Genomic DNA, 23,151 nt, shown 5'->3' with positions numbered 1-23,151 from the left:
CTGTCTGACATGTCCTTGTCCATCAGTTTCTCCACTGCAAATGGCCATTGTGGCTTTGTAGCTGCTGGCTCCAGACCCTTCATGAAGAACTGGCAGGTTTCCATGGTGGCAATGATGCTGTGAGCATATCTTTACGCTCAGAAACATCATAGAGCAGATCCTAGAGTATCAGCCATTTCCCCCAAAAACCGCAAATAATTCATTTTCAAAAGAAGTGGAATTATGCTTGCATCGATTAATCAGAACCGATTTGATCTCAATCAGAATTTATATATTATCTAGTGTTAAGCAGTGCATTAGAGTCAAAAGCAACAAATTTGGACTGAAAAGGCTTTTGTAATACAGCACAGCAGAAAATCAGAGAGCAAGCAGATGATGTTGCTCCATAAGCTCTATTGAAATCAATTAAGTCATGTTATATGAGAGCAAATATCTGTTCAAAATATTAATTCGTGAGTAAATTGTTGGCCCAGTATATTGGAATATTATATTTCATTGCATTATCATGATGCGACAGGATATACATTTACCATCATTACCCTACACAACCTATTCTTAACTTCAGTTAGCGAACATTAAGTGCACTCTTGCAATTACCTATAGGAGAGGTAAGAAAATCTGAGATAGTCTCAGTAATTTCAGACTGTTCTTGGGTATCTCCTTGCAGCCTGTCATAGAACAGCATTTAGCCCTACATACAGGTTGTCTCGAATGCTGAACTTTACAAGACTAATATGTTAGAAAATGTCCCTTTAATTTAAACAGACAATTCTGAAAACAGGGATGGTGAGCTGCTGGTAAACATCTCAGTTTGGAGAAATGCCCATGTGATCTCAGGTTTTCACAGGGAGAGAAACTCATAGAAAACCATTGAGTTGTTTTTTAGAACTTTTCACAGGAACTCACAGAACAGAAGAAAAGCTGTGGCTGAGATGCAAGCAGCAGGGGGAGAACAAAAGGCTGCTGCTGTGGAGAAGCAGGGAAAATTGCTTGTGTTAAAGACCAAGCAGAATGCTTCAAAGGATTCAGTTTCTGTTCAAATAAAGAGAACAGAACAGATGGGGCTCTTGAAGATTTAGGAAACAGGAATTGTCATGGTGTGCCTTGCTGGTGATAATCAGATCTGGAAAACTCAGGCCGAGTGGAATGGTTATCGTGAATGTTTCGACCTGGTGTGGCAGGGAGAGGTGAACCTTTGCTGGAAAGCTGGGAGTGACTTTGAGACTTCCTCTAACGCTACATATCTGCCATAGTGTGACATAGAGGAAAGGCATTTTATAAGGCATACTTTGGCTGCTTTAATTAGTTAAATCAAACTAAAGAAAAAGGTTGTCTGTTAATTAATATTTGATCTATGCTGATTTTAGTTTGTTTACCACAGTAAAAATTTGATATGACATCTTGTCTATCAGTTTCTTTCCATTGGCATCTGCATGATCTCCAGCGCTTGACTGTGTCTCTTATTTCCTGGTAACTAGAACTGAATGCAGTATTCAAGGTGCAGCCTGAAACTTGATCATTAACTCCTATGAATTTTATTCTACATTTTTGGCTACATTGTTCATCATCTTATTGACTTTTCTGATTGGTAGGGCATGTTTAAGTTATGCATGAATACTCACTCATGGCTGAGGACCTGAAGATTCATCCATCCCTATTAATCAATCTTGGCCAACTGCCTCCACTCTCCAGTAACCTAAAAGTTCCATTAAATATTTGTTGACCTCAGTCTATACCCATGCACATAAAATTTACAATCGCATTCCTAACCAGTTATTTATTCCTTTTGAAAAGAGCTCAGCAATATTTTAACTGCTTTTTCTGGAAATGTGTTTTTTACCATCTACTGTTCTTTGTGTGTTCATGGAAAGGGCGGGTGTGACGAAACTCCTAAACTGTAGTGTTACCAGAGGTTTTGTTTCAATGCTAAAGATTTGGATTAAACACCTCGTTAGTTTTCTTTTCACTAATGAATACAAGTTCAGTTCTACAAATCTGCCGTTGTGGTTTACGGCTGTAAATCCAGGAATCATGCTGATTTTTTTTTCATACAGGAGAGGAAACCATTCTGGAGTATCAACTTGTAACAAATGCCCTTGCATTGCTCAGAGCCCAGCAAAATTTATTTTCAGTAATCACCAGTTCCAGTGACCTTGTGGATCAGCTACAACTGCAAATTGAATTTATGTAGCAATTTTCATGTAGAAAACATCCCAAAGTGCTTCGCAGGCATATAATCATAAACATAGCTGCTTAGGTACATCTGCCAGTGATGGGTGAAGGGAGAGAGAAGGTACAAAAGGCCAAAGTCAGAATAAGAGAGAGTCTGCTACAGCAGGAGAAAATTAGAGATAGGGATGATCAAGGTCAGAAAGGCCTTTTAAACATGAATATTTAACTTATGGCATTGGTGTATTGGCAGTTATTGATTATGGATGAGGGCTTCAACAGATGGACTAAGGCAAGGAACCCAGTTTTATTCCAGGGAGTGGATAGAAAGTATTATTAGGAGCTGGCCATTCCTAAAATAGGTTTAGCATTTTACTCGTTGAAAATTCTTTGCCTTTCGTGAGAACTGGATGATAACAAGAACCTCAAGGATTCGTAATTTCTTATAAACCTTCAGTTCACTCAGTAAATTGTTCCCTGAAGACTTCCTCTGTAAGGTTGTTCTAATAGCCTTGGGGGTCACCAGCAAGCAGAAGTTTGACTAGATCAGCCATATCTTGGCTACAAGTGCCAAGCAGAATCTGGGTACTCCACGATAAACAACTCATCTCCCGATTCCTCAAACCTTTTCATATCTGCAGGATTCATGTGAAGGGTGTGCTGGAATATTTGTATAAGCGCAATTGTAAAAATCTAGAAGCATAAGACCATCCACTACAGAGCAGTTTGCTTGACTGGTGCCTATTGATATGGGACTTGGTGTTCACTGGTGAATATTGACGGTGGCACATTCTATCTACATGTAACAACTCAAGATTACTTTGCCAGCACGTCCCAGTCCTGCAACCTTTACTAGCAAAAAGGACAAGAGCAGCAATGTCATGAGATTAACACCTGCTCAAAGTCCCTAGAGACTTTCCAGGGGGTCCACTGAAGGGCGAAAGAGAAAAGCACTTAGGGAGAAAGGTAAAAAAGGCAAGCATTCTCTTTGCATAAATTAACAGCAGTTAGAGCTAGTCCCATACAAGTAACTGACGAGAAGCTCCTGAATACTGGCCCTTCTTCATGGTGATGGGTGCCTCGACTGCCATGGTTTCTATTGGTAAGTCTCACATTCACTTTTGCTGAGAGAATGGAGTTGGGAGGCCAATAGCTGGTGTGATACTAGGATGCATTCAATTTGGATTCATGCAGTGAACAAGTGCTATCACAATGCTGTTTGACCTGCAGGGTATTTCCAGAATTTTCTGTTTGTATTGATCTCTCTTCATTTGATTCATGCACTTGTGGAAAAGATGGAATTTTCTACTATGTTCCAATAAAGTGAATTCCACGCATGATTAAATAAACCTTGAAAAAGTGGCCGGGGTTTGCATAGGTCTGTAAAGTATTCCAGAGGTGGTCACGTTCATCATATACTCTGTTGAATTGGAGGGAAGGAAACTCGTATGTTTATGGGATTTTAAAAAATTTAAAACAGTAATCTGCTTTCAGCCTCTTAAAAATCTAAATATAATGAGACTGGCGTTGATGCAGATTGCTCCAGTTATTTATTTGTATGTGAACTGATTTCCCATTAATGGCATATATAGCCAATATAACCACATTAAAGAGAGCTCCATTTGGCCCACAATGGAATGTTAGTCGCCATCCTTTATCTCTGGTTTGTCTGGTCTGTCTCATCACTGTCTACATCAGTGAAATGGTCCTCAAATTACTATTCTAAGTAATTACCTGTTTTCTTAAATATTAAAACACTTTACAGGCAGCACTTTCATTGTATAGTATCAGTATATAGTATTTTAGTTTTTTTTTAAAAGGGAGGGTGTAATCCATAATTAATCCATTTGAAAAAGGCTCCTTCACCCAAAAGACTTTTAGATCCAATGTAGGGTTTATGGTTAGATTTGTGTGGCCAACAATAAAACTGGTTTAGGCTAGGTACAGCAGAGATAGTGGGAAGGAAGACTGGTTCTCTGGAGTTATTTATATTCTAGAGTCTCAGGTATTTGATTAGCTCCCTGATTATTCAGAGACAATTCCTCAAACTGCCTTCCTCTGCAGGGAGGGACACCTAAGATTTCACCAGAGGGGGTTGTGAAAAACTCTATTGTTGATCGGTAAGCATCCCCCTCTAGGTCTCCCATTCCTCTTAACAAAAAAAGCTATCCTGATTCACAAGGTATTGCATTTCTTTATGAAGCATGTTTAGATGGCCACTACATATTCTAGTTCCCGCCTGTGGCTGGTGCAGAATAACTTCATTAAATGTTTGGTTATATTTGCTGCCATGACAACTGCAGGAGGCACATTCAGCATACATACAATCACAGTATCTGTGATGTCACTGCCAGCCACAGGTAGCTGCCTGCATAAAAGAATAGGACTATCCATAATATTGAGAAACGTAAAGATATTTAAACGAGTGCACCATCAATAAAATGAGCTCTTTTCACAACAACTAAGGATTGCAGCCTGCACAGAATATTGAACCCCAAAACATCTTGAGATTGTGATTGCAATTGGCTTGCGCCCTACTGGACCTTGCTCCTGACTCCTCACTTGCAGCCCTGCACACTCGCAGGTAGCAAGTGGGATAGTGAGTGGAGAGGTCAAGGGTTGGGAATGGGGCAGCAAGCTAAGCAAGGTGCCGAGCAAAGTGGTGAGCTGGGCCAGGAGCATAGCAGTGAATAAGGCAGCGAGCATGCTGAGCAAGTGGGTGGCAAACGTTCAACGAGTACACAATAATGACATCAGCGGCACCACACAGGTGTCTAGGAGTGGAGTGGGTGCAACCTTCCTGTTCTAGGCGTAGCAGTACCTAGCTGTTGCAAATCCTTTACATTATTGCAGGAATGCAACTCCTAGCTCCATGAAAATAGTGGGGGGTGACAGCCAACTCCAAAATCTCCCCCACGTCTTTACCCCTCAGAACCTAGCTGCGAACTGGCTCTGCATAGAAGTCATCCGAAATCCCTGCTGTGCTGCATTGGGATGTCCATTTGATATTCACAGTTCATTGGTTCCATTCAAGTATAACCCGAGTCTTAAAACTATTCCAGCTTCTTTGTTCCTGGAATAGCATGCCAGCTGGAGCATTCTGCTGATTACGAGTAAATTCTACCCAATGTTCTGAAGAAGAGTCATACGGACTTGAAACGTTAACTTTGTCCTTCTCTCCACAGATGCTGTCAGACCTGCTGAGTTTTCACGCATTTTTTGTTTTTGTTTCAGATTTTCAGCATCCGCAGTATTTTGGCTTCACCTACCCAATGTTTTACTGGTTCTGAACACTTTGTTGGAGATCAAGCCCAGGTTTAAGTTTATGCGTTATTTTGTTCCCAACATAGGCAGGATCAGAAGATGAATGCAAGGTACCACTGATAAAATTATATCTTCTCTGCACATTAGAGGCAGGGTCTCTGTTTAAAGCTAAAATATCATACTCCTTCTTTCAGTTTTATGCTCCCACCAAAGTTGCTCCATAAACATTTTTAGACTGGGTCCAAGGCATTATCAAAATACTAAGCTTTAATTGTTGAAGGAAAATGTTTATCAACCCAGCTAAACACTCTTCAATGTCAAAAAGCTATAAACCAAATGAATAAAAAAAATGTCACAATCTTGTTCTCCTACTGTCTATGCATGTATCTGTTGTTTTGTTGACAATGCTCATTTATATTTCTAGCTTGATGTAGCATTCCTATTTGACTCTTCCAATAAAGAGGCCCTTATCAAGGAGAACATACCGGAAATTCTGGTGCATCTTGCACATGACTTCCAGAAATTTTAAATTATTGCAAATTCATGCACGTGTGAACTTTTGAGATGCGTTCCTAGGGAAGTCAGAAAATTATTACTTTAGTATCATCGGATAGTTAAGGGCAATTAGCTTCCAAACTATATCAAATGGAGTTGGTTTTTAAAAAGAAAATGTGATTAGAACATATGAAAAGAACTTGAAATCAGTAAGTGGCACCAAAACCATACTTATTTTCTTAAAGTTCCTGGAGCTGCTGGGTCTGGCCCCAGCCGTGTGGAAAAGTTACAATAAGAGTAGGGAATTTTTCAAAGCTGAGTAGTCTTTCAAAGTTGGAGGAAAAAGATTTAATACCTAGATCCTGGGGATTTAAGCAAGTGGTCACATATATCATCACTCAGCACAAACTTAAGACACATTTAACACGTGGCTTCCCCAAAAGCATTCAGCGTCAACCATGTTCCTAAAGTGTCCGTCAGGAAGAATTAACTTGCATTTATGTAGCACCTATTATTTATTATTATAAAAGCATGTCACAACCAATGGCTTACAGGAAGGATGCAGAATAATGAAACATATTCACCAGTCAGGCAGTATCAAGCAGAAAATTCCACTGAGGCAACCTCCTTGATGAGGAGATGCAGTTTTGCTGGATTATACAACTGGGAAACTTAGAATGTTATTATAGAACTATATAAAAATAAGCATTATCAGCTGATAATTTGCTACATTTGTTACAAGTTGTGTCACAAAAATGAATAGTGATTGATGATCGATTATATACAAATAAGCACTGTAAAAGATTTTAAGTTGAGTGGGTTCAGCTTTGAGTCATAATTATTGACAGGTATCAGGCTAAACTGACCAATATTTAGTTAGATTATTGCAGGGTCGAAATAATGAGACAAATATATTACCACAACTATTTATTTCAACAAGTAGTTACACAAGAGACACCAGCTTTTTCCACAATTACTGGTAACAAATACCATATATTAAGATATTTTGACATTAAACAATGTGATATTAACAGCCCAATTCAACAATCTAATTGAAAAAAGTCGAAGATTACCATAATGTTTATCTAACACGTTGATAACAGACTGACTGTCAAAAACACAAGTCACAGGTACTGCTTAACCCTGGCATACACAACTAAAATCAGAGGATTCACATAAGCAACACTAACACAACAAATCGATACTTACAACAGTAAAGCTAATATTCATATTTAACAATATTTGAACAAATATAGTGCAATATATACTAACCACATTTACAGTTAGAACTTGCATCATGACAAATACTACAAAAATTACAATCACAAGATATGTTAGCTCAGAATCACAATATTATATAATACAGAAACATTAAACAATATCACTGTCATATATTACTAATACATATACCGTCTTGATAGAATTAACCTAATACTTTAGGTATGTGCAAATGAAACAAAGCATGAAAGGTGTGATGTCAGAAAGATAGCCAAATGCAAGAATATATAAGAATGCAACATATCTTTGAATCACCATTTACCAAACAAACCTTCAACAAACAACTAACTTTTCTTTACAGGATGCTCTCCCGTTCTTCCCCATAGGAATCACTGGGACCAACTGGATGTAGCTCAGATGAGGTGCTACTCTTTGTGTGCTTGATAAAATTTGATGGAGCTTTAGACGCAAGGCCCCGTTTAATACCTGCACCTCGTAGGTTGTCATTCTTGAATGAAGCTGCATATGTGTCATTCTGGACTGGTGATCTGTCCAGAGCTGAGCTTGCTGTAGGATGGGCAACTCGAGGTGCATTCTTTACTAAGTGCTCAGGGTCACCGGCTGTTTCTCTGAATTCTTTTCTCTCATTTTCATCTGCATTCTGTAGCCTGTTAGAAGGATTGCTATTGTTATTCAGTGTTTCTGTGCTTGCTGTTCTGTTGATGTTGGTTACATTAAACATTTTGTGAGAGACAGGCCAATTTTCCTCCGGACTACTGGCTAACAGACTGCATTCAGAGGTGGAACCAGTAGGGCTTTTCTTATCTTCAGAGCATATAGACATACGAGCAACACTTGGGTCTTGAAGGCCACTTAAACTGTTAGGTATACTTCGTTTATCTCTGGACTGATCATCCTCCAACTCTATTAAATTAGTCTTCTCCAATTGGCTGTCTTCTGTTTCATCATGGAGAGAATGGTTTGGTGAACTCTCACTGGATCTGACGCCAGAGTCTGATGAATCCTTTTTATCAAGCATGGCATCAGAAAGATATTCTTTCGATTTGATCAGGGATCGGACAGCTTCATTTCCACGTTCAGTGGAATTGGTTTGTTTTTCATTTTTCCCTTCTGTCTTCACACCTTTAAGAAGTGGGTTATTATCACCTTCTTCTTGACCCGATTCATCTTCATCGCTGGGTAGTTTCTGATAATGTAAGCCTTTCAGTGTTAAATCTGCTCCTTGGAAGATATTCACCCTGTCTGAAGATTTCTTCCTAGAGAGAAGCTTGGTTGTTGAAGGATCTGGTTTTTCATCTTCTTCAGTGATGGGATCCAATAGCGATGCATCAGATGTAGAAACAGTGGATGATGTATAATCTCCAAGGTCACTCATAGATGACTTGCTTCCGCGTGAAACAGTCTCTCTCTTTCCTGCAAATGATTTTTTATCATCATATTGCTTCTGCTCAGCTTCTTTCTCCAACGTGGTTTGAAAGGGAGCTCCTGGCATGCTTTTCCCCATAAAAAGTTGACCAGGATTGTAGGGTGCAGACAGGTTAGACTTGTCAGTGCTGGCAATTGTGGAGGTGGATGGATCATCTAATTGAGCCATCTGTGCAATATATTCTTTATAGGCATCTCTATATTCAGCCTGCTGCTTGTCTGTGAGTCTGGAAAGGTCATTGGAAGATTCCAGAGAGTTGATACTTGAAGCACTTGGTGTTCTTTGATGCTGTAACTAAGAAAAATACATTTATCTCAAAATTTTATGAATGTACTTATTGTGTTAATTAGAAATCAACTAAGATGCTTACTCTTAAGTTTTACCTCATCAAATTCCAAATGTTTAGATGTGTACATGAGTCAACCTCTCAAAAACATGGAGCAGCCATGATTCTTTGCATAGAATTGGTTCCTCAATCATTGTTACATGATCTGCAACTGAATACCCTAATAATTCTTGGGATAAATGCACTCTCTTGTAGTGCTGAGTCACAAGGAGGTCAGAGGTCCAGTCTCTGGTCTGCATTGAATTATCTCATCTCAGCCAAGGCAGTGGTGGATCACCAAAACTGAACTTAAACCCCTTAGGCAGGCTGTGCGTGGGTGTGATAGGGAGGAATTGTGGAGGTGCTCCTACTCTTGATCACTATACTGCAGGTTTGTTGGAAAGTAGCATATGTGATTGATGACAAGTTAAAATTTGTTTACAGTGCCCTCATTCTGAATAGCTTGCCAACTGATCAGGCTCCCACATGCTGAACAGGATGCTAAACTGGCTAGGCTCATATTTGATGAATGGCTCTTGTGTGTGGTTAACAGGAGGTTGCTGAGCCATACAGAATTATTTTCCACCATGTGCCAATGCCTCCAGGAAGCGAGAAAATGGAGAGGAGAGGGGTCCTGCAACTGACAAAAATCAGACAAGTTTAGCCCAAAGCATCTGATCAATCCTTACTGTATCTAGCTTCTTTTAACACACAAGTAATATGGCATTGGCAACACCTTGTTTGTTGTTGCCACTGCCATCAAAACTTGCACTTTAGTGAGTGACCTATCTGTGCTCTGTGCAGCCTTGCAAGCCCCATATATATATGCAAATGCAATACGAGGCAGAATTCAAGGAATACTTTGGCTTGCAACATAAAACTTTCAATTATTAAAAAATAATTTAGATCAAGTATGTGAGTTATTAAGTTCACTTTTGTCAAGGAACTATACTTTTCCAAATATTATTGTGGGATATTTTAAAGCAGTCTTGTGTGTGTGTGTGTGTGTGTGTGTGTGTGTGTGTGTGTGTATGGTTGTGTGTGGGGCTAAGTAAATTAAACTAGAGATGGTTAGGCTGCAAATTTAAATTATCAAAGAAGTGAGGTGTAAAACAGGCATTTGAAATGGCGATGAATCGAGCTAGGGTGAAGTCAGCAGATACAGTGTGAATGAAATTTGCATTTTTAGAAAAGTGGAAAGGTGTTTGATTTTCAAAGGGACATGTTTAATAAGATAAATAAGGCAAGGTTATTACATTGGCTTTTTTCCAAAAGTGTTGGCCATAACGATAACATGAGAGATTTTTATATTCTAGGAAACTTCTAAAGACAAGTGGAAACAATGAGATTTACAGATCAAAAAGGGAGAAATATATTTAATGAAGGATGGAAGGCTTTGTGAGATACGGCCATGTGGGACCTTGAAAGGTGCACCGTGTGAAACAGACTTGGGGGGAAAGCCTCTAGCCACCCTATGAAGTTTGCTGTTTCAGTAACCAAAGTTATGTTAAAAGCCTTTGGGAAGTTCATTGTCCATTGGGTGCTTGTGGTAACATTGCTGTATGATATAAATTTGGAATCTATTTGGAATGTTGCCTTAAAGGGCTATGTAGTTGGGAGTCCGGTTAAGTAGAAATTTTATAGCTATGTAACAGTAATCTTGTGTGCGTATAAGATTTTTTTCTTCTTTTATTAATAAATGTTTTAATTTAATCTTTAAAATCTCTAAAGGTGGTAGTGGACTCATTACTTCTGACTTCAGTGCACAAGCCTTTTCATAAAAATTCGAATTACAAAATTGTTGTGATAGCGTGGCCAAGTTTCCCTTGTGGATTTGGTCAGTCTGGCAAATACCACCTGCCATATCATAACACTTTTCTCATCTCACTTTTCAGTAATTTAAAAATGTAATAATTTGTATATCTATATTTCTTTCCAAACTATACTGTATTGGTATGAAGGTATTCCTTTCCATATACCTGCTTTCCTACTTTCATGAAATTGCTATTTTTAAATGGGCCTTTATCAATATTTTTAAACTGTGTTTTAGTATGTTGTTTAGTGGAACACATAATGCAATATACTTCTATGTTGTATTAAATTGCAGACGTGAATATAATTGCTTTCCAATATCATGGAGTAAGCATGTGCTTTCTTCTACGTCTTGATATTAAACTTTCAGACATAACCAGCACATTTAAGTTAAAATGTTTCAACATGCAAATCCTTTTATGAACTTTAAAATTTATTTAGCTAGTGTCATAAAATTATCTGCTATAATGGTCCCAGTAATTAATGAGAAACACGTTTAAGTACTTTGAGAAAATCTTATGAAATCTTTTATAATATTAAGCCATCCTTACTCTCACATTATCTTCCCAGCAGGGACTTTAGGAACAAAGGGACAGGGGTAGGCTGATCTTCACCTCAATTCCATTTATTCACTTTTTCTTCATATACCTTGATGCCTTTAACTAACAAAAATATAAATCTTGAAAGCCTTAATTACCCTAGTATCCAAAGTTTTTTGGGAGATAGAATTCCACAACAGTGTATGTGGAGAAAAAGTGCTTTTGATTTTATTTCTGAATGGCCCAGCTCTAAATTTTACATTCTCTCTCCTTATTCCCCCACCAGAGGAAATAGCTGCTCTGATTGTATTCTATCAAATCCTTTTACTGTTTTCAACATTTCACTTACATCACACCTCAGCCTTCTAAATAAAGGGATACAACCCAAGTTTATGCAACCAGTCCTTATAATTTAACCCTTTAAGCTCTAGTATAAGTCTGGTGAATCTGCATTGTATCAAAGGGCAATTCTATCCTTCTTATGATGTAGTGCTCAAAACTGAATGCAGTACTCCAGATGGGATTGACAAAGGCACTGTATTGCTGAAGCATCCCTCCTTACCTTTTGTATTCCATCCCTCTTGAAATAAAGGGCATAATTTCATTAGCATGCTTGATTACTTTTTGTATCTGTTTACAAGCTTTTAGTAATGTATGTACTGGACACTCAAATCCCCTTGCCCCACTACAGTTTTTAAGTCTCTCACCATTAAGGAAATAGTCCAGTGTATCCTTATTGGACCCAATGTGGATTACCTCACATTTATGCATATGAACTCCATTTGCCAGAGTTTTGTCCAATTATTCAGTTTGTATGTCTTCTCTTAGAAGGAGGTGGCATTTCAGGAATTTAGCTGATCCAATACTAACCTGCCAACTAGAATTGCTGTGTCTTACTGGTTCTTCAATATCAACAGCTCTCAGTTCCTCAAAGCTGAAGGTTAGGCTGAAGGCTTCTTGTGGGGAATGTCCAGGAAGTTCGGAGTTTCCTGCATAATCACTATTTGGTACATGAAGACCAGGATTCTGTGCTGGCACATTTTCACCAACAGTTCTCCTTTCGTCTTGAAGTGCCTGTGTATCCAAGTGGCGCATCTCAAAGACCTAGGAGAAAATGAAACAGATAAAGCACATTTATTTGTTTTCTCAATGGGATAAACGTTCAATTATTACAGGAATACAGTAAAAAAAATTAAGTTTAATGGAACAATTTAACTTTATTATCTATCAAACAAGATTTAAAAAGGCATATACAAAACAGAGCAATCAGAAATATGTTTGGGTTTTTGTCACATATAAAGTACTCTTTTTCCTGCCCATTCAAAAGAAGTCCTTCAAATATACAATACAGGAAGAATAGCAATTATTTTATATTTCTTCATAGAGCTGCAAATAACACAATGAACAGATGAACAATCCCTTTAAAATGCTCCTTTCTTCAGGTCTTGTTTTTGTTTCCAAGAATGTTATACAAAATACACACACACAGACCGCAAATCCAATACCAATGCTTGACTATTGTAGCTTACAAAATCAAAAGCACATACAGAATTATTAAAAAAAAGAGCTGATTAATTTTGGCTTGCACATAAAACTGGTGGAGTTTTCCTCACGTGAGGAGTCAAAGTCCACGAAGGAGAGATTGACTGTGGTCAATCCAAGTAGAATATTTAGCGTAAACCCAAAAAACATGACAAGGGCAACGGACAGTAATGTCTGTGGGAAAGTAGAGTCCTCAGTCAGTGGAGTAAAATGGTAGCAAAGCAGATGGATTATTTTGAGCAGAGAAGATGGGAAGCGGAAAGTGAAGAAAAGTAGGTGAACAAGGCAACAAATGAATGAAAGAAAAGCAAAAGTACCTTGTGAGATTGGTTGTCAGCAGCAGAGAAATTAGAAGAAGTATTAGAGCCTAAAGAGTTTCAATGTTCAGCTGATAGTGTTAGTTATGGTGACTAAGAAAGGAGTTGGTTTCATAGTGAAAACAGGCAAATCTGAAGCCACTGTTTAAAAAAATGTTGCAAAAAAAACTTTTGAGTGTGACAAAAGTGACCTGACACCCAGGTATGACCATGAGATGGAGGGATAGAGATAGAGAGGTCTTAGATGGAAGGATAGAGATAGAGAGGTGGTTGCAGAGCTTAGATCCTCAGCACCTGAAGGCACAGGTACCAATGGTGAAAAGAAAGACTTACACTCAGATAACACTTTTCATGGCCACCAGACTTCTCAAAGTGCTTTAAAGGCAATGAAGTATTTTTGAAGTGTAGTCACTGTTGTGTACAGGAAACGTGACAGCCAATTTTTTGTACTGCAAGCTCCTACAAACAGCAATATGATAGTGACCAGATAAATCTGTTTTCGTGATGTTGATTTGTGGGATAAATATTGGCCAAGTTAACAGGGATAGCTTCAAAATAGTACTGTGGGATCCTTCATTTTAATGTCTCATCTAAAAAGAATGGCACCTCTGACAGTGGAGCATTCCCTCAGTGCTGCACTGGTGTGTCAGCTTTAGTTGCTGAGGTCCTGGCATGGGACTTGAGTCTGGAACTTTGTGATTCAAGAGATGAGGGTGCTACCAACTAAACCACAGCTGACACTTATGGTCAACATAATTATAATCAGAAAGATGGAGCAATTAAAACTAAGGACATTCAACAGCCCAGAATTGGAGAAACACATATTCCGGAGGGTTGTAGGGCTGGATGAGATTACAGAGATGAGGGCAATGCCACAGAAGAATCTGAAAACAAAAGTGAGGATTTTAAAATTCAGGCATTGATCAACTGGGAGATAAATGCAAGCACGGAGGTGGTGAATGAACAGGACTTGATTGCAAGTTAGGAAATGGGCAGCAGAGTTTTGGATGAGCTTGAATTTAGAGTGAAAATGGGAGTCTGACCAGGAGCGCACTGAAATAGTCAGGTGTAGAGGCAACAAAGGCACAGATAAGGGCTTCAACAGCTGATGAGCTGAGGTGAGGCAGAATCAGGCGATGTTATGGAAGTGGAAGTAGGCAGTCTTGGGTGAAGGTGTGGATATGTAGTCAGCTCATCTCAGGGTCAAATACAAGAATTTGGTTCAGCCTCAGGTAGTTATCAGAGAGAGGGATGGTTTCGGTGGCTAGGGAACAGGGTTTGTAAGGGGCACCAAAGTCATTGGCTTAGGTTGTCATGATATCTGTTGGAAGTAATTTCAGTTCATGCAACACTAAATTTCGGACAGGGGTCTGACAAATTAGAAATAGGGAAGGGGTCAAAAGACGTGCTGATGAGGTAGAGGCAGGTGTCATCAGTGTACATTTGGAATCTGTCAGGTTTTCAAATGATGTCGCAGAGGGGCAGCTTATAGTTCAGAAATAGGAGAGGGCCAAGGACAGATCCTTGAGAGTCTCCAGAGGTAACATTGCAGGAGTGGGAAGAGAAGTCATTACAGGCGATATGTTGGATACAACTGAATGGGTAAGAATGGAACCAAACAAGTACAGTCCCAATGAGGCTGGATAATGGAGGACAACATTGGCCAGAATCTTCAGCTCAGCAAGCGGGGGCGGGGCCCACTTGCCGACATGTAAAATGATGCGCGGTGACGTTGGGCGTGTCCCAACATCACCGCGTGTCATTCCAATTTTCAGCTCGGCAGGCGCACACCAGAGTCTGCTGTGCGCCTGCCAAACTGTCAAAGGTCTATTAAGGCCATTTAAAAACTAATTAAACCACTTAACATAGCTGCTCGTTCAACCTTAAGATTGTCTGGCAGGCCAAGAGCCCAGACGACCTTCGCATTTTTCATGAAACCTCATCCATGGGCGGGGTGAGGTTTCATGAATGATTTATTATTGAAATAAAGATTTTCATTAAAATTCATAGGAATGCCCCAGCTCATGTGACACTTTCACATGGGGGAACATGTCCTAATTTCTTTTTCTTCATTAAAATTTTTGAAACTCAAACTGATCTCCGAGGCAGCACTGTGCCTCAGGGAGATTTCTGTGCTCTTTTGCACGCATGCATGAAAGAGCGCAGGCCTCGACTCAGCCTACTCCCTCCGCTCAACTCAGCCTATGCCCTCTGGTGCCCACACCTACTCCCACCCAGCCCCCTAGATGGGGAGAACATTCTACCCATTGTGACACAGGAAGTAAGGTGGGAAAATGGACAGGAAGCGTGTACTATATATAAAACTTAATATATGATAAATATCCAATATACAGCAGATCTGATCTTATAAGTATGCTGGAGAGGGAAGATAACTGTATCTACATATCTATACAGCTAATTTTTCCATTTCTTCCAAGTTTTAAGTAAATTAATTCATTTATGAACTTTAATTTTCGGAACAAAGCACTAATGTAGTAAAGAAAAGCAATTAACCTAAATTATCTGTTTTATTGATAAGTAAAAGAAGCAAAAAAAGTTCATCCCACCATGTTTCTAAAAAGTTGCCAGTCGCCAAAATTCATGTTTAATTCTTTCTTCAGTTCATCCAGATTGCACTGAATTAATACCCTTCCATTAATGTTTGCCTGAATAAAAAAAAATGCAATTTAAAATACTAGCATCAAAAATTAACTCCATTTAAAATGGAATATTGTTTACAATTTTAAAGGAAAGATATAAAAGCAATGGAAAATATGCAGCATAGACTCATTAGAATTTTGCAAGGAACGGACGGGGACTTACAGTTCTGAAGAGAGACTGGAGAAGTTGGACTTTGTCACTGCGGTCAAGATGATTAAGGGGTGACTTTAAGTTTGTGAAGGGTTATAAGGTAAACAAGTAACTGATAAGATTGCTTCCACCTGTCAGTAACATAGTACATTCCAAACTAATCATCTACATATAGGATGTCAGAATGCAAGATTTGTTTAAATGATACAGTTCATAAATTTTTGTAATGGGATTAATTACTTAACAAAAAGTAATATTAAAGGATATGAGGAGCAAGTATGAGAGCATTATTAAAATAAGTGGCTCATGTGAGAAAAAACAGGTATATTTGGACCAAATAGTTTAATTCTGTGTTATCAGGATTTCAAGTGGATCTTGCAAATTAAAGGATTATGGTTAATACCTAGTCTGAACATTCTGCACAATTCATCCTCAATATAATCCAATCTCAGTTAACACTGCATCAGGCTTCATACAAATTGTTGTTTATGTTATATATAATTATATTGGGAAGAGGAAGCTTAAAGGAGCAATGAACATTAACAAGAGTTAAAGCAACAATTCAGAGAACTGGAGGGACAGATTGTACGAAGACTACTGGGAAAGGAAAGAATAAAGAGAGAAACTTTAAATTAAGTAGGAAGCTATGGCAGATCATGCAGTAATAGCCAGGAAATTAGGAAAATAAAAAGTATAACAACAGAAGTTCTAAAAATGATAATAGTATGAAGAATTTGCAAATATAAGATGGCAAAATTGTGAAAGGTGAAGGCACAGTAACAAAGGTGACTAAAAATGAAGCATCAATGCTGATTAGATCTTTTTATGTAATGTTATACATACCATTTAAGTAAACTTTAACCCATTAGATTTTTGACTAATTCTTGTATTTGACATTCCATAAACCTATGACTTCTGGAAACTATAGAAGTATGCTTGTAGGAATTTTATTTCATTAAATATATTTTATATATATATATATATATATATATATATATAGTTAAAATATTTTTTCAGTGTGGTACAACAATGACCAAGTATATTTCCCTTCTTCAATAATTTGATCTGTAGCACAGAGATTGAGAATTTGCTTAGTGGTATCACAATATCAGGTTACTTGGTGCATTGAAAAAGATCCACTCAATTTCCTTGCCCTCCAATTTTCTCCTCTTTTCCCCCCTCTTGACAGTACTGACACAAGCATCAGTAACCTTATAGTACATTTCCTGTAAAGCCATTTCCCTCATTAGTCACTGTTGATAGTCTATTCATCCATTCCAGCAGCACAGTCAAATTTAATAGGCATGTGCATTCATTCCAGTATAGTTTGTAGTTGTTTTCACAGCTTCACATTCTTCCCTTGGAGGGCAATGTGAAGTAGTGGAAGGATTTCTAGATGAATAAAAGTGTAACATGCCGATACAAAGGCGGGGAAATGGCACGAAGTGAACTACTCTTGCAGAGAGCCAGCATGGACATGATGGGATGAATGGCTTCCTTCAGTGTTCTAATCATTCTATAGTTCTAACTTGAGCACTCTTTCCATGGTTATAACGATCATTGTACTAGTTATTATGGTCATTGGTCTTATAAGACAGGAGAAATTTATGCACTCGTTATGAAAACTATACTTATCTCATTGAGAGCAAGGTCATGAACTTCAACTCACGACAGGCCTTGGAGCTTTTGTGCACACACAGGCTGGGAGTGGGCTGCAGATGTGCAGTCTGCAACTTTTACATTCTTTGGACCCAGCGTGCTTGTGCAAGAGGGAAAACGGTGTGAAAACCCGGATCAGATGACCGAGAGCAGGGTGCCATGGAAATACAAGTGTACCAGGCAGGGAACAGGGGCAGGTCCCAAAAGAATCAGTACCAGGGTGGGGACAGGGACAGGGAAAGGTCCCAATTCAGTTAATAAGAAAAGGAGCAGAGAAACAGACTTCAACCAGGAAAAGCACTGAGAGTAGCAGACTAAGCAAAGAGGGCTCAGGGGAAGCCCTGGTAATTGAAATGGTCTCAGGAGAAGCCCTGAAGATCCAAGAAGGCAGTCAAAGGTTAGTGACTCTGTGCTGCAGGCCATTGGAGAAGTAGTAATCTGCTTGCCATGGCCAAAGCTCTTAATTTGTGCTTGTGCATTGGTGTTCGAGTTTCTCTTCAGGAACCCATGGGAAAGGAATCTTGGAAGACAGTTGAAACTCTGCGAGGTGGGCCGTTATTGATGCAGTCAGAGTTGGAGTGGCTTTTGGAGAGAATTCCCAGGTTAGATCTTGGATGGTATAAAGACTGGAATCTCTCATGAGAGACAGAGAGTTTCAGTGAGATTGATTGACTCACAGCATTACTGACATCTGTGAGAGTTGTTGAGAAATCCATGGACTCTGCCTTGGTCACATCTGCCATTTATTGAGTAGTGTGGTGTGTTTGACCACAGTTTGCTTGTTAATTCATCTGTACTTCATATTAATCCTGAATGTTAGCGTAATGGATAGATGTTGTACATTGTTTTATCTTTCTAGTCTTGTATAATGAAGTTTATTTTTATTTCTTCAAAGCCCATGAAATTTTATGGCTTTATTCTCTGGAAAGGTGTCATGAATCTCAAACCTTGACCACTTTAACAAAACATTATTGGCTCCCAACCGTATCTTACCAAAAACTTGGGAGTCTGGCCTAGGATCATAACAACAGCCACAAGTCATGTGATGGGTAAGGAATATCAACACACACTGAGCCTCAACCCAAAAATCAGACCGAAGCTGTGGTCTTCATTCGCCACAAGTGAAGTGGGAATGCTGCCACTGAGTCAAAGTTAAATCAAAGTTAATTTCATTCCTCAATGAAATTAACTCAGCAATAATTAAGCATTGCACGGTTCCTACCTTTTTGACAGTGGAAATGTACTGAAACAACATAGTTTGGTCAATTCCTTCCAATTGTCGAAGTCTTTCACAAATAGCATCCACATTCATTGAACTGAGTGGAGCAGTAGTACAAGCTGCTGCAATGGAATTGGCCACCTAATGGGCAAGAAAATATTAAACTATGTAATTTACTAGCATACAGCTATGCTGAAAATATTACCTTGAAGAAATAAAACTAGAATCTCTAATAGGTTTACACACAGTAGCCATCAATATATAAGTCACATTGCTCGAAATTGTAAAATAAATTTATATATGCCAAGAAATTCAATACAAACACAGTCATTAAAACGTGAAGACTACAGAATGGTAGAGATTGAACATGGACAAGCGAGTGAAGCTTTTGAAGTTACAATGGTTACAAAAGAGCCAAACAGCTCATTAAGCAAGTCTTACAGCAAGAAAATATTGAATTGCATTAACCATTTTAATTCAAATTTCTTAGCTAAACAGTTTTTATTAAACTAAAATTGCAAAGCTAATGTTTGAGCCAAAGCTGTTAAATAAGGACACAAAATTAAAATGCATTAACAGCACTTGAAACAAAACAGGTTTCATTAAGTTTTAGCCAGTGAATGAGCTGTTTAAGGTATGATGGAGTGAGAGCATTAAAATCAAATGGGAGCCTCTATAGTGCAATGGATTAGCACTGTGTCCTTTCACTTCTGATATCTGGGTTCAAATCCAGTCTCGACTGATGAGCTGAAAGTTTCCTGTCTGTAAGGATCCTATAGTTCTCATAGTTGTAATGTGTATTAACAGTCTTGAGACTCCCAATGGGCATAGGTACACAACAGCAAACTGCCCAGTTTAATTTCTACAGGTAATCTCATTCAAAGACCCCAAGGATAGGTGACGTTGGAAACAGGGAAACTTCATTTGTTGCATTAGATGAAGCCCTCCTGAGGATGGGCAAAGTGGAAGGAATTTTAATGTCCAAAATTACTGTTTCATATCTGACCTGGGAGTCCTCAATTCTGACACTAACAACTCGAAATGGAAAGGTATTCCTTTTCTCAGTGCCGACATTGCTCGTTTCAATGAACAATAAAGTCAAAAGTACATATTGGTCAATGTGAAAGCTACTACCAACTATATCATGCTTTAAAATTATTTAAATAATGGCAATGGAAAACGTAATAATATAGTTACTGTTTTCCACTTGAGTAACTAAACACTAAATGCCTATTCAACAGAATTTAGAGTGACAAAGTGCTCACACTATTCCATTATTATACTTTAGTGTTATGCTTCAAAGCTTTTTGCTGCTACACTTACCTGTATCATCCACGTAGATGTCCAGCAATATTTGAAAGAACACTACACAGCTCTAACAGTCATTTGAGCTAGACATTCAGAAAAGTCCATTTTGCAATACATACAGAAAATGCTGTACTTTACAGTTATCAAGTTCCAAGCTCACAAGCAAAAAAAATATCAGTACCAGCCAAACTCATTTTAATAGGTCATGCCCAAGCATATACAAGTTACAAAATAGTAAGCAAACTACTTTTTCTAGAGAGTATGCACCCTCCAATATCCTTCCATCCAACCTTTTCTCTCTTGCCATGCACTTCTGCAGCCAAAAAAATGAGTGGCTAGCTCTTAGCTTCCATGAATGTTGCTTATGCTACTACAAGAAATGTAGTAACAGCATCCAATCAAATCTTTCAATTTTCACAATCTTGTGAAAAAAAATTATCCTGTCTTATCTCAGCCCCTCTAGCCAAGCGAGAATAGTTCAAAGTAGGGGACTGAGAATGCATCCATCACATTGTGTGATGTCTTAATTTTTTAATGCAACAAACAACATCAAACATTAACTTGTCAATGTTTTTAAAAATGATATGGATTATAGCATGGTAATCATAGTTTAACAAGTTTTAAGTGTCTCTTGTTGAAATGTGTAATACAACATGAAATACTTGTTTATGTGTTCATAATATGAAGGCTTTCCAAATTGTTTACAGTAAATATTTTACCCTCCAGAAACTGTTATTAGCATGATGAAGCACTTTTTAAATCACATAACAACGTGCAAAGGGATTGTTAATCTGATCAGCAGTTAGTAAGGCAGCGTAACACAAACTGTTAAGAATCCAGCAGCAAAGATTGCTGCTGCATAAATTATTTCACTCCAGGAGCAGACTGAGTTATTTTTGTACCTGTTTTAATTTAAGCTGCATGGGAAAGAGAGAGAAATACAGACATAAAATTTGTCAAGGAAACACAATACACAAGAGATTCAGAGGAAACAAATTTAAAAAAAAACACTAAAATAATTAGAATGTTCCTCAGTTAACCATTTCCTTTTTAATCCGTTCACAATGGATGTGCCCTTTAACTGTCATCTCGTTCCATCATGGCTGGTTGCACACTGCTTGCTGTTCCACAAAACTCAAGTTCAGAAGGGCATCTTTTAAAAAATCTGTCAAATTAGTTATATTTTTAAAGATTATCTTTAATTCCTCCATTTAAATCACAAAACTAGTTAGTCAAGAAATATGTGTTTCCAAAAACTTACAAATATATCCTCAAAACAGTTGAGAATTATTGAAGTAGTTGACTTAGTAGTTGAAGTAGTTAAATAAAAGTTTGGAACCTAGAGTCTTTCTTCAATAAATATAAAATACATTCAGAAACTCATGTAAACTTAGCTACATAATTGTAGCCTGTCATTTTTGTAGATTTGCAAATTATTTCAAACAAAATATTTACAATAATGTGTAATTAATGGCAGCTGAACAGCAATAACCACTACAGTATGTTATTCACAGGCTCCAAACTGAATCTAATTCTTACATATAGCCTATTTAAGTTACTATTTATAAAGATAGGTTGCAATTATAATCAATCTCTCTCAAAAAAATGGCAAGTGTCAGTTAGGGTATAAAAATGTTACTGTAGTCTCTATAGGATTTTAAGCAGAACTGTAAATAACAAACTGCACATTCACAGACAACTCATTAGAAATAGTTTACTCAAGTAAACATGGTTAATGGCTAATGAAAATAGTGTGCTAGGTAGTACAGCTCAGGAAAAATCAGCCTTTGCAAAAGTTCTAACTCTGCACTTGGCCTTCACTGCTTTTTCAATTGTCATGTTGCCAAGTATCCATGAAACTATAATTGTTTTAAACCCAGTCAGCATGTGGGATATTCCACCATGGTGTCAAACATTTAATTCATTTCTCACGAGAATGAATATGGAATAAGCAAAAGGCAAGAAAAACGCAAAAATAATTTTGCCTAAATTAGATTCATGCAAAATCTAATAAATTAATGTATAAGTTAAAACTTGAACAGTGATGATTTACAAAATCATGCACAACTTAGCAATATATTTCAATATGTTTAAATATGTATTTTAATATCTACTGTTTACATAATTTTCCTACAAATTTTCTCCTCAGTCAGACTTTCCCAAGTAACTCATACCAGGATGCAATCCCACAAGTGTTGGTGGCCTTTTGATTCCTTTGTCTTATTGAGAGAGTCTGGACAGTGATGTGTTAATTGACCGTAATAGCTGATCCAGATCTCACCTAAACATTCACGTAATTTTTAGAATGAGTTATTAGAAGTGGAAATTATGATTTCATTTTCTTCACCTTAGCACAGGGCCATTATAATCAATCATAGCACCATTGTTCCTATACCCTACAATGCTTTTTCACTCAGAGACATTGGGAAACTTGTACTCGTAGCTTCTGCCTTTGCTTTTGTAATCTCTGAAGTTCAATAAACTTCCCCACATAATACCTATTACAAATACATCCTATAAAAATTTTTTGAATACACCTTTACCACACTTTAAACACGAACTAAATCTATGCATAAAAGTTTTGATTGCTTAAAAGTTGGGAACAAATGAAAGCCTATGACAGCAAGTGCATAGCAGACAGAGGTTTTCTAACTTGAAAAACAAAACCAGCTTATGAAAAAATACAGCATATCCTAGTACAAGTTTGATTGTGGTTATAAATATCTAATAAAATATCTAACAAAGTAAATTGCAAGGTGCCAGTTAAGAATCTCAGTTTTTGCATTACTTGGATTGAAGTTTCAATAAGCCCTCACATGAATTCATCCACAAGTGAAGAGATCTGCCCAATGTTTATCTGCAAACAAAGTGGCAATGGGAGAAGGGAAAACAACATTGACACTCCGCAGTATGAATAACTCAAGATTAAAAACACATCCAATGTTTTTTGACACTGCATTAATTTCTCAAAAGTAAGAGTCAAGCAGATATTCAAATACTTATGTTCTTATGTTAAGTTTGAAAAG

The 23,151-nt window shown here is 37.8% G+C and overlaps 1 protein-coding gene across 5 annotated transcripts in view; it reads right to left on the bottom strand.

Annotated features, from left to right (window-relative positions):
• Positions 1–6,840: 6,840 nt before the first annotated feature.
• The window catches only part of LOC121277872 (kinase D-interacting substrate of 220 kDa-like), a 177,405-nt gene continuing 161,094 nt past the window's right edge, over positions 6,841–23,151 (bottom strand). For 3 of the 5 annotated variants that reach the window (XM_041187618.1, XM_041187617.1, XM_041187619.1), the window contains 5 exons: positions 21,028–21,042; positions 18,821–18,958; positions 15,696–15,794; positions 12,140–12,373; positions 6,841–8,887 (listed from right to left, as the gene is read on the bottom strand). In XM_041187618.1, coding sequence (XP_041043552.1) covers positions 7,502–8,887; positions 12,140–12,373; positions 15,696–15,794; positions 18,821–18,958; positions 21,028–21,042 — 1,872 coding nt within the window. In that variant the 3' untranslated portion in view covers positions 6,841–7,501. Of the gene's footprint in view, positions 8,888–12,139; positions 12,374–15,695; positions 15,795–18,820; positions 18,959–21,027; positions 21,043–21,161; positions 21,291–23,151 lie in introns of those variants that run through there. The other 2 variants (XM_041187620.1, XM_041187621.1) reach the window with 2 other exon arrangements.

The sequence above is a fragment of the Carcharodon carcharias genome, chromosome 5 (assembly GCF_017639515.1).
Source record: "Carcharodon carcharias isolate sCarCar2 chromosome 5, sCarCar2.pri, whole genome shotgun sequence".
Taxonomy (NCBI): Eukaryota; Metazoa; Chordata; class Chondrichthyes; order Lamniformes; family Lamnidae; genus Carcharodon; species Carcharodon carcharias.
The sequence above is the reverse complement of the archived record's forward strand: the minus strand, read 5'-3'. Positions and strand labels throughout refer to the sequence as shown.